General features: G+C 37.7%; 1 protein-coding gene across 1 annotated transcript; it reads left to right on the top strand.

Moving 5' to 3' along the window:
* The first annotated feature begins 6,030 nt into the window (after positions 1–6,030).
* Positions 6,031–15,202, top strand: LOC104400213 (BTB/POZ domain-containing protein 1). Its single transcript, XM_010017016.1, has 7 exons — positions 6,031–6,183; positions 6,735–6,840; positions 8,440–8,637; positions 8,900–9,092; positions 9,646–9,733; positions 13,817–13,963; positions 14,750–15,202. The coding sequence occupies exons 1-7, from the start codon at positions 6,070–6,072 to the stop codon at positions 14,906–14,908; spliced, it is 1,005 nt and encodes a 334-aa protein (XP_010015318.1). The 5' UTR covers positions 6,031–6,069; the 3' UTR covers positions 14,909–15,202.
* The last annotated feature ends 273 nt before the right edge of the window (positions 15,203–15,475 follow it).

Raw genomic sequence — 15,475 nt, 5'->3', positions numbered from 1 at the left:
CCGCGGCCTCTCCTGGCTCTTGTCCCCGAAGAGCCCTTCTGTTCCCTCGGGCCGCCGGTGCGGGGGGAGGCGCGGGGAACACGCGTAACCACCTTGCGGGCTGCGCGCAAGGTCACACCGCCCCGCGGATGCGTTTTGGTTCCTTCATGCTCTTTCTCCTGCATCTTTTTCTGAAGAGAAGTGCCCTAACTTTAAACCAGCTGAGTGTGCGTTCAGAAAAGTACTTTGGTAGTGGTAGGTGACTGGTTTGGGGTTCTGTTACCTTTTTTTGTAAGTAAGGTGATGGGGGTTAGTGGTTCCTCTGAGTGCTGCAGCTGTCTGTCCAGCTAATAGTGACTAACAAGGCGCAGGCTCTTGCACCAAGCTTCTTCATTTCATACTTCCTTTGAAGCTTTATTCATCTTATTCATCTTATTGGTCACTTTTCTTCTTCAGCCATGGCAATAAATGGTTGTATCTTTTTACCAGAGTAATGCACCCATTGTAATCACAGTTCACATACTGTTGGGTAGAGAATGAACATGCAGAAGGTAATAACTGATTTTTACACACAAACTACCCAAGCGAGACCAGGAGTGCAGTGATGGCAAAAAGTACGTAAAATGGGTTAGTGGTTTCTAATTTGAGCAGAATAGAATCTGCTGCTTCTCATGCTCGCGAAACCCTTGGGTTTATCTACCATTTCCTTGCGCTAGTGCTAAATAAAACTCATGGAAACAATTCTTTGTGCTGTGGTGTGATAGTATGACAAAACTGCTTAACCATGAGATTTTTCTGAAAGAAACTCCTCTGCTAGACGAAACTTCTATAAAAAATATAAACAGATTTCCATAACAAACATTTGGGAAACAGTAATATTATTGCCTAGAAATAAATATATAGTGTCTTGAAGCTTGCTGTTTTTAGTTTCAAAGTCTTAGCAACTTTCTTTTGTTTTAATGCCTAACAAATAAGAACAGTGAGAACACAAGTCACATAGTCCTAGTAATCATGGACACAGGAGTAGCAGCAACTGATCGGGGTGGGAAAGAATCCACCATGCAGCAGCAATGTTTCTGTTACTGTTAGTAAATGGGCTGTGTTTTGTGAATTCTTAGCAGAGAGGGAATGGCGAGGTGAAGTTTGTGTAGCAGAGTGGGAGATAGTAGGAAGTGTCTTTTAAGCAAAATGGTTTCAAAGGTTAAAAGTAAATGACTGTGCACATCTATGTGTTTGTCTCTATATGGAAAAAAACACTGGACAGTAAAATGTTAATATAATGAGAGAATTTAGATAAATATACAAACACAGAAACAGGAGAGTTCTAAGTAAAGATAAGGGTGGTATTTGAAAACTGTACAAGTGAATGAAGAGGTGTTTTTAGATGCAAACAAAAAGCATCTTGTGTTGGTAGAGCTGCTGGACACAATGGGCAGGGGACTTATGTAAGTAAACTGATTATACCTGTGTCTCGTCTAAATATCACCAGACTGATGAACTGTTGAAACTCTCAGGTTTGATGTCTTCTCTGGTATGAAATACATGGCAGCTTTTTAGGACATTTTTCCATGTTTTTGAGCTTAGTTTGGAATAAATGTACATTGCAGGACCTTGTTAAAAACATATTTAAGGAAAACTTCTTTAACACAGACCAGTACAGGATGTCTTCCTTCTTGTATACGCTGTTTTTAAAGTATCCCAATTATAACTGTGTTTGGTTCTGTTGTTTGTTTGGTTTTTTTTTTCTCCTGGTGATGGCTAGAAGAGGCAAGAATTAACCTTGCACCACTGACCTATCATCAGTACATTGGTCAGATAATGATGGTTGCCTTTTACAGGACCTGCCTTTAATCTCTGCAAAGACCAATTTGAGGTCTAGTGGTTAGAAATTAAGTTGGGATCTTTGAATACACATAGCAAATGAACATCAAGGTAAAGGAAACATTTAAGTGATGCAAAAACTTTTAGGGGCAATTCACTAGTTATTTAATGGTCCACAGCTTGTTTCCATTTGATTTACTCATGTGGTTTGTTAGGTCCTATGTGTGGTAGATGTGTTTCATAGAGATCTACTGACAAATGCTACTTGTAAAAAAGAAAGCCAAAGGAAAAATACGTTTTGATGAAAATTTTTTTGATTATCTTAAAATTCATTCCATCTGTATCTGTCCAGTGAGATAGTGTAACTTCTTTGTTCTATGAGGTAAACTTCCTCAGTGTTAGTGTTTTGTCACAAAATAGTTTGTAGGGCCAGAATTACGTTTATAGGGAAGAAAACAGTAGTTAGAAATGGAACAATTTAACACCTGATGGTCACCAAGTTAATGTGATATCTGGGGTTTTTTTTCTTTTGGCCATATCTGTACACAATTTAAAATTTACTACATTTGCCTTTTTTTTTTTTTTTTTTTTTTCCTGACAGGGAACTCTAAATAATAAATTTGTGGAGTTAAAATATTTTAAATGAGTGAAACGAAACTTTAATTGATAGTACCACTCTAATTCCAGTAATACATTGCAGGGTTTATTTTTGCCCCTAGAGAAACTCGGATAGTCCTCCTTGTCTGTGGGCTAAAATCCTAAGTGTAAACCTAGGAAGAGGGTAGGGAGCCTTTTAAAATTGGCTGGGGAAGGGGCAAGAACTTAGAAATCAATTGGCTGAGCTCAGGGGCTTGGAAATGACTGTGGTGTGTGTTTTGGCTTCTCATCTGGTATTCCTCCTGCCTGAAGAGTTTTCCAACATGGGACAGGAGTTTTTTGAAAGCAGCTGACTACTTCAGTAGTTTGGCAGATACATCCTTAAAAGCTGAAACAATCAGTCACAAAAGTTTGAATTTGCTTCCCAATTAAGCAGGGTTTTGTTGGGGTTTTTTTGATCCGGAAAATTAAAGTTGTCTCTGTAGGATTCTGCTTTAGGGTTTCGTTTTGTTGTTTTTAATAAGATCTAATTTTTTATGTCATTCAAAATTTACAGGAATTTAACTTGTCCTTTGATTGTAGTACAAAAGAAAGTGGCAACATGGCATAAATTTAGCAGTCCATCTTCTAAATGTCTTTGGAGAGGACTTTGGCAAGCAGCAAATAAAGGGGTGATCATGGCTAACTGGAAAGAGATTCCCTTGTGCTTTTTAATGGCAAAAATATTTTAGCTGTTGAAAAGATACTAAGACTAGGGGAGAAAGAAGTGGTAACCTGAGAGGAGAGTGGCATAAAATGTGTGAGAGGCTTATGTAAAGTGAATGATTGAGTGATCACTTGTTCTGGTCATTAAAAGTGTTCTTCCACTCTGCACATACACACACATCCCATCCTGGATGACAATAAAATTAGTCAGTATCTAAAGAGCAAGTTATTTCTGTAAGCCTCTCCGAGGGGAGGAGAGAATGGAAGAAGGCAAGCAGGAAGGATACATGATCCTAAGCCCTGCTGAGTTAAGTGGAGGAGGAACAGTGGTATAAACAAAGGTGTGCTAGTCCAGACCTGCCACAAATGGGAGAGGTAACACAAAGGGAGACATGAGCAGAGGCATTTTCAGAGAGAAGACATGCCTAGAGTTCCTCTTTTATGAGTAGATGAAGGCATCATGGTCATCCATCTGTTTACTTAAGGGGGATGGATTATACAACATCCTAGAGCAGTGGACTTTATTACCATTTTTCATAGTTTCTTCAGCTACCTTTTAACTTCACAAATTCACACTGAGGTTTTGCAGAAGACTGCTATTTGGCTTTGAAAATCCCAGGAAAGTTTGTCAAAAACTTGAAATACTAAACACAGGAAACTGACAATGTGACTTTCTTAATGAATTTGGATGCTTCTTGTCATAAGCTTTCTCAGTTTCTAAGTATGTAACCATATTACATGTTCTGTAACTACGAGTCATTACACCCTGTGGTGATCAATGTCTAGAAACAGATTACGAGGTCAAAAGTTTCCAGTAACTCCATGCAACACACCACCCATCCTGTCCTGAGTCAGTACCGTAACAGATGGAGCCCAAAGTCACAGACCAAACAAGCTCACTGGACATTTTATGGATATCTGTCTACATGTTACAGACCTTCCATGGGGAAAGGGTTGTTAAGGAAGATGTGTTGTGATAGTGTGGGACCTGAGCATGATGTAAATGGTATGCAATAAGGGATGGGTTTGGCTGGGATAGAGTTGAATTCTTCCCAGGAGCTCACATGGAGCTATGTTTTGGATCTGTGCTGAAAAGAGTGTTGATGACACAGTGATGTTTTATTTACTGCTTGACATACTGTGCAAATCTTAGTTGACAGAACTTTAATCACTTAAGTCTTGTTAGTTTGTCATTGACACACTCTCAATTGAGGAGTATCTCCTAATGTATATTCAACCATACAGCAGGGAAAGGGTTGGAGCATAGAGTCTCAAGTGTGACCTTTTTCTGGTGTGGTTTTTGGTTGGTTTTTTTAGGATTAGGTAAAGCTTATAATGTAGTTTGTGTAATAATGCTGGGGGTTTTATAGTCTGTTAATATTCAACTCTAACATGATTTGGACTCCAAGCTCCTATAAAGTCATACAAGAAAGGTTAGGGCATTTTAAATAGATTTATTTTTTTTTTTAAACCTTAAAACAAGAATCTAAATGCATTATTCTAGTGCTTTAATGAACAATTTGTCCATTTGTTATATATATATATTTAAAAAAAAAAATTAATGAAACTTACTCTTTCTAAAAGCTGTTTGATGTACATCCAGTTTAAAAAAATAATCTAGAGCATCATTCACATATTTCCTAAGTGATGTCAAAGCTGGCTGTTTGATTGATAGATTGATAAACTGATTGATTGGAGTATTGTTATGGTAAATATGTAAGTGGCACAAACTTAATTTTGCACATCATGTTTAGTTGTGTGCCAGCAATTATGTAAGAAATGTAAACAGTGAAGAAACTTAGTTGAAACTTGAATTGTATGTTACTGGTACTCAGATCTTCCCATGTTGCAAACAAGCTTCAGTCCATAACTTTGGCAATTTTCTTCTGTTAAATACAAGCTGCATAGTGGTACATTTTAAAACCTTTCTAAACACGCCTTCCATCTCTATGTGTTGCATTCATTCATTTCCAGGAGGTTCTGAACAAAAAATATTAAGAAAGGAAAGGCTTGGCCTTCATTGAGGAGTTCCTGCATTTGCTGATGTGCCCTGCTTTATTATGCTTGACCATCTGTGTGTTGGCATAAATGGATTTTTGTAAATCACAAACTATTCTTGATTATTATCTGAAAAACTGATTAAATGTTGCTAAGATTATCTTCCATGTCACCTGCAAGAAAAATTATTTTTAAAAAGGTCATCTTTTCCATGCAAAACCTTAAAATAAAACTGATTTTGTCTGGTCTCAAATAACAGCTGCTCAGGAAACAGGTTTTTTCCGTGGTTTTGGTGGAAGCTCCTATGTTTTGGTTCACATCTTAATGCTAAAATCTCAACCAGTCATCTAGCCTCGAGTAGTGGAGACAAGCCAGAGTGTTTTGCTATGGCAGGAATAGAAGAGTCAAGGTCATCTGCTTGATGACTCCCTTTCTTCTAAATGCTACATAGTGGTAACTTTGACATGTTATCACAGTGTAAGTCCTTGACGCTGTTCTTCTCTTGGGGAAGTTAGTGTGCGTTGTCAGTACGTTAAGTTCAGTGACCTACCCACAGAGGCTTATGTATGGATGTGTAGGAATACAGCTCTTGCTAGTGAATCAGGAGAGCATGCATTCGTGTGTTAACTAATTCTGCAGCTCAGCTGTTGTTTACAGTTTGGTAGCTATGTATAACTAGTACAGCCAATTCAGTCCTGGGGAGTAATACATATTTAAAACAAATGTATGCCATTAAGTTAACGTAATACTCTTTCTTCAACCCTCTAATTTGCTTATCAATTTGTAAAAATGCGCCATGGTCAACTGTTGCATGTTCACAGTGCAAATCTTTGACCTGTTTTCTAAATGCAGAGACTGTTGTATTGTGCCTATTTGCCCCCATCAAGATAGGTATTTATGATCTGTATTTGTGTATTGATTGCCAGGTTTCTTTATTCAGATGAAGTTCAAATTGGTCCAGAAACAGTCATGACTACTTTATACACTGCTAAAAAGTATGCAGTCCCAGCCCTGGAAGCACATTGTGTGGATTTTCTAACGAAGCACCTCCGAGCAGATAATGCCTTTATGCTGCTTACTCAAGTAGGTAAATCTAAGCTTAGTTTTGGTTTACTAGGGAAGTTGGTATTTGGAAGGAAATTACTAAATACTGTTTCACAGTGGGTCTGCTACCACATAGCCTGATTTATACATGAAAATTTCTAGTTGGCCTGTTAGCATTTTTACAGACTCAGCTTCTTAATAATGTAGAATAAAGGCTTTTCTTTTATCTATTTTTCTTATGCAATGGACTGAGACGTTTCAGATGGAGCCAGCTTATTTTACAGTGTATTTGCATTAATCTCTCAATTGTTTTATGTTAAGACTGTGCTTTAGTTCTCTATAGTGGCTTCAATGTGTACTTTTTTTAGTTGTATTGCTAAAACTACAAACATAAGCACAAAGAGAAACTTGCATTCAGTGAATTCTCCTTAATTATGTACTGCTTTGCTCTTTAAGTTATAAACACAGACACAAAGTACTTGGATAAATCAACCTAATTTAATTTAGATCTATACTAGAGTAAAAATACTTGCTTTTTAAGAATAGTAGTTTGTCAACTTTATGATTAAGATGTATTTCTTTACCTTTAGGCTCGTTTGTTTGATGAACCTCAGCTTGCTAGTCTTTGTCTTGACACAATAGACAAAAGTACTATGGATGCAATAAGTGCAGAAGGCTTTACTGATATTGATATAGGTAAGTTACTTTGTGTGCCCTAAGCATTAGACTTCTGAAGGGAATTGTAGGGTGTGGGAAGACTTCAGTACAGTAACCTGGGATAGTTTGCCTCCCCCATCTGAGTATGTAGAGTTCCAAGCACATTTTATCTCCTCGGCATGGTGTAGTTTGCTCCCCCCCCTTAACTTGACCCACCTTTGCACCAATGTGATGGCCAGCTGCAGATCTCTGAGTTCGGACAGTAGCACCTGCATTACATCTGTGAGTTTGCTGATGAGCAGAACAGGACACTGCATATGTATGGTGTGTTAATCAGTGCAGGTTTTATTATCCACCCCTGCAGTGCTTTCCTTTGAGTTTCACTCCCAAGCAAGGTTACAGTGTGTGGGTCCCCATTTGGTTAGTGCTGGTGTCACGGGGCTTCCACTATGGTAACACTGCTGCTGTTAAAGACAAAGCTTTCACTTGTTAAGTGTTGTTCCTTGTCCCTGAGGGATCCACACCTGCTTTTTGCACGTAACAGAAGTCATACTGTTTTGTTGCCACATGGTACTTCTCTTCTGTTCAGAGTTGCACAGCTCAGGTAAAATTTGTGAAGTCTGTGTTTAAAAAAAACCCCAAAACTAAATTGGTGGTTTCTGTGTTACATCTTTTGTGAAGAGCTAGCAGTTGTACATTTACTTACTGAATTTCATTGATGCTAAATGTGTTTTAAGATTTTAATCACAATTCAGCTAGATTGTGCGAAAAACTCAGCTGGAGGAAGGTATGCCAGCTGCTTAAAGAAATTGTGAAGTCATTGTCAACTCCTGTTCAGTGGGATTTGTACCCAGACTGAGTGTTTATCTCTGCTTTTGCTAAGTCCCAGTCTATTTTGACTTACCAGTATGTTTTCTATGACTGTAAACATGCCGTGCTTAAATTCAGTGCGTATAAAAATTTGCAAAGAAGACTCAGAATATGAAAACACGTTTTTTTCAGGTTTGTGTTCTATGATGATTACTGCATACCTGTTATTCATAAAATGTTAGAACAAGTAAGAAATACAGGAAAACTTGGTCTTTTTTTGAGAGTACCTTGCCTCACATCCTGTGTTCCATCTTCAAGCTCTGTGGGTGGCAAATACGTCAGTGTTTAAAATCACTTTCATGTATCTTTAAACTGGTTTTGTGTGCACTGCTGCTGCTTGTGTCTATAGCTGATCCAGATTGGCAGGTGGCTACTCAGATGAGAATGTGACAGTGTCATCACGAATAACTTGTTTTTTCAGTAGTGTGCATTCACCACTTGGTCATTTCCAGTTTTGATCTTACCCTAGCCATGGAAATTCTTCAGGATATTGGATGTCACTGCATAGATTATATATGGTCGCACACTTCAGAATTAGGAAGAAAGTTCATGTACTGTCTTCATGGCAGGAAGTTTAGTTCATAGTAGGATTTTTTTAGTTTGGAGTCTATAGACCATTGGGAGATTTCTCTATACGGAAGATAAGTTGTCTTTGATATCTTACTATGAATGTTAGTGTTTACTTAACATTTTAAGCTTACTTAATCTGTAGTACTGTTACTGCTTTGGATGAAACTTACCTGGATCTGTTAACCTTCTTTTCTATAGACACACTGTGTGCAGTTCTAGAAAGAGATACCCTTAGTATTCGAGAAAGTAGACTTTTTGGAGCTGTTGTTCGCTGGGCAGAAGCAGAATGTCAAAGACAACAACTGCCTGTGACATTTGGAAACAAACAGAAAGTCCTTGGAAGAGCTCTTTCCTTAATCCGTTTTCCATTAATGACTATTGAAGAGTTTGCAGCAGGTGAGTTTTGGGGTTCTTTGTCTTACTGTTAGACCATATCTCTGCACAGCTCATCTGTGAGTGCTTAAATGCTTAACAGTCTCTTCTGTTATCAGTGTTGTACTAATAAAAGTTGTGATGCACAAATGAAAGCAAAATATTCTGCAGAATATGCTCTGGCTGTTGGAAAATACTGTCATCTTCAGTTTGCCAGTATATGTGGTTTAGATACAACAGTTGGACTAATTCTTCAAAGCATCTTTTAAGTCTTTTCTTTTCACAGGGCCTGCTCAGTCTGGAATATTGTCAGATCGGGAAGTAGTAAATCTCTTTCTGCATTTTACTGTCAATCCTAAACCTAAAGTAGATTATATTGACCGACCAAGATGTTGCCTTAGAGGAAAAGAATGCAGCATTAACAGGTTCCAGCAAGTGGAGAGTCGCTGGGGCTACAGCGGAACAAGTGATCGGATTAGGTATGGCTTTTGAAACTGTTTGAAGGAGAGAAAGAGAAGTGTGGGAAGAAAGGGAACAAATTGCTTAATTTTGACTTTCTGTCATAAGACACCGTAACAAACATGCTGGTTCTGTTTTGGGAACATTTGATCTTTTTCTTATTTAAAAATAACTCGTGCTGTTGCACACATAAAATACAAAGTAGCAAAGAATACATTTCAGGAATGTTGGGTGCGTTCTAGAGTATTTGGATATTAGCTGCATATTCCTTTTTAAAATACCAAGTCTTTGATATGGTTTTATTCTGGAGATACTAAAAGGAATCTGGTTATTTTTTGTTTATTAATACTGACTATCTTGGGGGATTAGCAAAGCTTTAACCTGTAAAGCTGATACCTTACAAAGCATTTTCTTACAGTTGGAATCTAAATAGAAACTGTTAGGAAAAAAAAAAAGTATTTTTCGGTTTACTTCCCTACTGTTCAGTGGGAGTCCTTTTCCTACTTGTCTGGGAATAAGGTAACACACCCATCACATGTGTTTAAATTCCTTTCTTGGCTTGTGTCTTACTAGGTTCACGGTTAATAGAAGAATTTCCATAGTGGGATTTGGATTATATGGATCTATTCATGGACCCACAGACTATCAAGTTAATATACAGGTAGAGTATTTTCTGTTTAAATAAGCTTATGCAGAAACTACACTTGTAGTACTGGCAAAAGGTTTAGTGTATATTTTGGTAGGAGTGATAAATAGGCCAGGAATCTAACCTGTGTTTTGTTCCCAGCAGTGGACATAAGAGGATAACTAGGGTAAAAGTAAGAACAACATGAAACTTTCTCCTTTTCTGCTGTATTCTCCCATCCTTCAATCATTTTCAGTATAGGCTTCCCGAAACCAATTTTGATCTCTCTGTTTAGTAGCTCCTGGTGAATCTTTCTTCAGGATACCTGTCTAACCTTTAATTCCTGTAAGCTTTCTGCAGAAGAATTTCATAGCTTTGTAATCTGTTCAGTTGTGCACAAAGTCTGTCGTTTAGTAAAGTTTCTAGTAATTTGGGAAGGAGATCTCATCAACAGCTCCCTGTAATAGGGGACACAACATGTAGTGACTGCTAAAAAAGCCCACTGTGTCATCAGGAAGATAATAAAAACAAGATAAAAGGTGACATTGTATTGCTGTGTGAAAGCCAGGTATGCCCACATCTTGAGGGTTGTGTGCAGTTCCCAATCTCACACAGTAGAATTAGAAAGCAGAGAAAAAGGGTAATTAAAATGATTAAGGGTATAGAGCTGCTGCTTTATGAAGGGAGACCAAAAAGGGTAAGACTCTTCAGTTTGTAGGGGAGGTATGAACAATGCTTCTAAAATGATGAGAACGGTGGATGAAGCAAATGCAGAACTGGTGGTTATTCACCATACCCCAGAATATTACAGCTTAGAGCCTCTTACTGATAGCAGAAGATCAAAACATGTAAGAGTATATTTTTCAATGCAGATACTGAACATACTGTCACAAGAAGGAGACACCCTGTTTTGAATTTGGTGGTATTTGAACATGTTCGTTCATCAATAGCAGATCCATTAGAAGATTCCAGAAGGAACAGAAGGGGGATGTGCACTGTAGCACCCGTAGCAGAACAGTTGTGGGTGCTGGGGGAACAGACTGCAGAGCCCAGACTTGTGTGCTAATCCAGAGCAACATCTCTTGCCACTGTCAGAGCATATTGGACCATTTGTCTGATGCAAATGGGTATTAATTACATTCTTACCTCACCTGGTACATGTATTGGGGCTTAGAGGCTTGTCCTTGCCCAGAGCTTTTTGGGGAAGGCTGACAGCTACTTGCTACTGATTCAGGTCTTAGGTGGAAGGTTGTATGCTACTGTTACTGTAACTACTGTAAGGTTGCTTCAGTTTGATGTTTGCTGAAAACATTGTTCCAGCATGGCAATCCTCCTGGTTCCTTCTGCTGATAAATGGTGTATTTGTATTACTGTTCTCTAGGCTCCTGTGTGAAGACCTTATCCTGCTGCTACTCATTCTATATCTTTGTGAATCTTTATAGCTTCATGTGTGGTGTTTATAGACACCAGAGGGTCTGTAGGGTGCTTTGCTACTGCTCTGTTGAAAGAATGATTTAACATGGGGCTTGATGCTTTTAGTTACCTGTTCCTAAACCTTCTTTTGGCCTGCTTAATTGTACTTTTTTACATTTTAATCTGTCAGTTTGACCCCTTCTATTCTAATTTGGATACAACTTCGTATTTCTATAGGATGCTCTTTCCCCCTTTTCTCAGGCCTTTTTGAATTGCCAGTACTGTACTTGGGCATGGGATGTCCTTCAGATATCTGCATGCTTCTTATAAGGATTTGATTTTCTCAATTGCTCCTTCTTTTGAACAAGCTTCCTTGTTTTTTCTCTTTTTGAAACATAGCACAGCTGTGGTGGATTTGCTTTTTTTCACATGGGAGTGTTGACTCGAAGTACATTATAGACACTGTTACATAGTGTTTCCATTATGAAATTTTGAATCTGATCCTGCTCATCAGCCAGGACCAGATCAAGGGTTGCGTGTCTCCCTACTGAGCAAGTGGTTAGCAAGCTCATGAAATGGTCAGTGATAGCATCTAAAAATGTCACCCCTGCTTTATGTCCTGATATGACACTTGCCTGATCTGGGTGGGTAATTGAAGACACACTAAAATTGTATTTCCTGCTCTTGTAGCCCGATTGATCTCTCTTAGCATGTTGTGGTCAGGGTTGTCTTCTAGTAATATTGACCTAGCACTGTATTTTTTTTCAAGTATGGAATTTCAGTCCATTTGAATTCCCTTTCTTATCGAGATGAGTTTTTATTTGATTCTAAGCTTTCTAACAGGGTATTAGCATTCTGTGACTGCCACAGTTACACTGTTCTGTGTAGTTCATAAGCTGGTACTATCACTTCACATGGATTTATTAGGTGTGTGGGAAGTGTTGTGAAAGAAACAATCTGTGACTTCATTTAGGGACAGAAATTCCATTGTTCCTATCTTATTTCAAAGACTTCTAGCATGTGCTGGAACTGCTGTTTTAGTTCATTTCTGGGCATCTTATTAAAATGACAATTTACTAGTCTGTTTCCTATTTGATGATTACTATTCTCTGACTGTCCTGTACTTAAGGATAGGAATTCTGTGTCTGTCTCTTAAGAGAAAAATGTTGTGCCTTTCTTCTTAAGATGTTCCAAACAGAATGTATCTGGAATGTTGTTTTGAAGGAATTTTTGGCTTTTCCACATTCCTCAGTTTAAAAGCTAATTTCGAAATTCCTTGATTTGAAGTAGCATCAGTTTAGTTTTCTCAAACTATACACTTATGTAAATGCATAACATAGTGCACTAGATAGGATCTTTAGAATAAAACAGTTGGTACTGAGGGCCTAGCAGCCATATCATACATATATGGGGATTTTTACTTTGCATTAACTTGTTTGATTCTCTTGGCTAAATTCCCGTTAGCAGATGAGATACTCTGGTGTGCTTCTTCACCATTTTTGCTGGGTGCATTTAATCTGAAAATAATTCAGTTCTTGCAGGGCGAACTGAAACATATTAAGTGGGAATGATCAAGAGATTTCACTTGAAAGGGATGCTCCTGATCCTAATTGAAAGGGTAGTGTACTTTTACAGGTCAGATGAAGGCCATCCACCTTATACAGGTTTTCTTTATTCTGGAAGTATCCTCAGTTCCTGATGGATCTGAAACTTTATTGTCACAATCTTTTCAGACAGGTATTTAAGTCCTGGGTGTCTACCTTTCTTCTTGGACCTGCATCAGTACTAACAGAGCTTCAGAGAATTAATACTTGTCTTAAAATAGTGATAAACATATATTGCAAGTAAATCTTTTATGTGAAAGGGGCTTAGGCCTTCAGCATTATAAATGTTAACATTTCCATTGGTTGTGGCTGGGATAAAAATTAAAGCACATTTTGCCTAGATGCATTTTGCTTCATCTCATTTGTACAATATTAAAATTACGGCAATTTAATAATAAAATATTAAAACGGATTACTTGTTAGTGCAGCAGTCAAGAAGTGTTCATGTTACTCTAAAGCTCTAATATCCAACTGCTGCAAGAGGTTGTTCGGCAGCATGGATCAGGATTGCTATCCAAAAGAAGTGAGTTACCTGCCATTACTGCATCTTAGCTAGTGATTCCTATTTGCCACTTAAAATTGAAGATGTAATGGGAGCGTAATTTTTATACTGAGTCTAGAACATAAATTGTATAAAACATAGCAGCACAAGTTCTTGTTTGTTCTCAGATTGTATCATTAACTGCTTACGTTATCTGTAAAAACTTGTTTTCTAGATTAGCCACAGCCAGCAAATGCGCTTCCCTCATGTGGGCTGTGTAGTTGTACCAAGATCAGCAGATATAAGTACAGGAGTAGACGTAGTATATGAAGGTCAGAAGATGAATGTATAAGAGCTATTCTTCATCTCCCAAGCAAAGAATATAACCTGGTTGGAGCAGAGTTGAACAGCCTGTGTGAAACCCGCAGGCCATAGTTCAGCACACTGCTGGGTCAACCCTAGTGGTATCGGGACATTACACCTACTTTCCAGTCCTGAGATTGCACTATCCTTGCAATTAAACTGGGTGGAGTAGGCAAGTGTAATCTTCTAACATGAATACAGTAAGAATCTTTCTCAAGCTTATAAACCTAAAAATACTATTTTCTTATTTTTGTACAGATAATTGATTATGAGAAGAATCAGACGCTAGGACAGAACGACACTGGATTTAGTTGTGATGGAACAGCCAGTACGTTCAGAGTTATGTTTAAAGAACCTATAGAGATTTTGCCAACAGTTTGCTACACAGCTTGTGCAACCTTGAAAGTAAGAATGCCAAACAGTACAGAAGAAAAATGTTACTTTGGTGCAAGAGTTGTTCTGTTAGCTCTCTTCTGATGGGAAAGTATCTTCTAAATCTTGGATTTATTTTAAGTTTAGTGCTAAAGAAGGATATAGTTAAACTCCACAATAACTTGTAAGACTGCTATCGCTTTACTGCGCCACAGAACAGAATGTGCCTTCCCACTTTCTGGCTGACGTAAGAGTTAGGATGAGTCCTAATGGGAGTTGCTGGTTCTGTGTGGGCAAAAGCACTATCTAGAATATGTAATCTGGCAGCTCTCTGTGAAAATTAAAGTTTAAATTTCTTTTATTGAGCATATTCTAACCACTATAGCTACAGAAAACTAAAAGATTTGGGTTTTTTTAATCACCATTATTATTACTTTTTTATATACTAGTGCTGCAGTATAGGAAAGAATGATTTGTTCTAGGAAAGTATCCCTTTACTGTTATGGACAAATTTATTCAGTATTTTCTCAAAAGTCTTTTCATATTCTTTTAAATATAATTCCCCATATGGGAATCAAAATTTATTTATTACTAGTTGGATAAAATCAAGTGGTTTAAGTCTGCTGCCAGAAAAATTTTTTGTTATTTAGACATAAGGTACTCACTTCTGTTATCTGTGATCTTGTGTATGACTTATGATGTGGGTATGGACATTTTATACTATTGAAATACCCTAAGTCAGTAGTGCTTGAACTTCAACATTTTAGGGTCTTGCTGCCCACTTCCGTTCAGTTGCTAATCTCTTGTGATGTTTTTCAGGGTCCTGATTCCCACTATGGAACAAAAGGCTTGAAGAAGGTGATCCACGAATCTCCTACTGCTAGTAAAACATGCTTTGTCTTTTATAGTTCACCAGGTAACAACAATGGTACATCAATAGAAGATGGACAGATACCAGAAATAATATTTTATACATAATTTCACATGATCATCTCAAATGCGTCAGCGTATCAGTCAGTGGACTGCAGCTCACTATTGGCAGCAATTAAAAGATTATGCAGAATTACATGAATGTATGAGAACAAAACTTGTTTGAGAGGTACCAGAAAAGCTCATCTCTGCATAATTATTGGCAGAATGTAATTTAGCTTTTCCTCTTGACAAAACAGCAAGTGGAATAAGTACTCTGTATATTGAAAAGATTGTTTTAAATAGTATCTTGTGATTAATTCCTTTGTATTTTCACTCCTTCATTTCTCATGTAGTAAAATTTTCTTTTTTTTTTTTTTTTTTTTTTTAAACTGGAAAATCCTTACTCTTGATGACCTTGTTGTGTATGTTTTCCCCAACCTGTCCTAAAACAACAGTAAAGCTGCTGCTGTCATCCCAGCTTACACTTCTTTTCAAAATGACCTCGGAATGACCCCGTGGACATGAACTGCTACTATTTGTTTGGTTTTGGAGGTGTTTTTTGTGGGTATTTTTTTGTTTGTTTTGGGGTTTGTTTGGTTTTGTTGGGTTTTTGTTTGGTTTTGGGGTTTGTTT

The sequence above is a fragment of the Nestor notabilis genome, unplaced genomic scaffold, assembly GCF_000696875.1.
Source record: "Nestor notabilis isolate BGI_N333 unplaced genomic scaffold, ASM69687v1 scaffold26986, whole genome shotgun sequence".
Lineage (NCBI taxonomy): Eukaryota > Metazoa > Chordata > Aves > Psittaciformes > Psittacidae > Nestor > Nestor notabilis.
This window is presented reverse-complemented; position numbering and strand designations above follow the sequence as displayed.

What these genes read in the sequence shown, in the direction of transcription:
- LOC104400213 (XM_010017016.1), top strand. Translation starts at nt 6,070, where the DNA reads ATGACTACTTTATACACTGCTAAAAAGTATGCAGTCCCAGCCCTGGAA. An exon ending in TATTGAAGAGTTTGCAGCAG is followed by an intron (nt 8,638 to 8,899) that starts GTGAGTTTTGGG and finishes TTCTTTTCACAG; the next exon opens with GGCCTGCTCAGTCTGGAATA. An exon ending in GGAACAAGTGATCGGATTAG is followed by an intron (nt 9,093 to 9,645) that starts GTATGGCTTTTG and finishes GTGTCTTACTAG; the next exon opens with GTTCACGGTTAATAGAAGAA.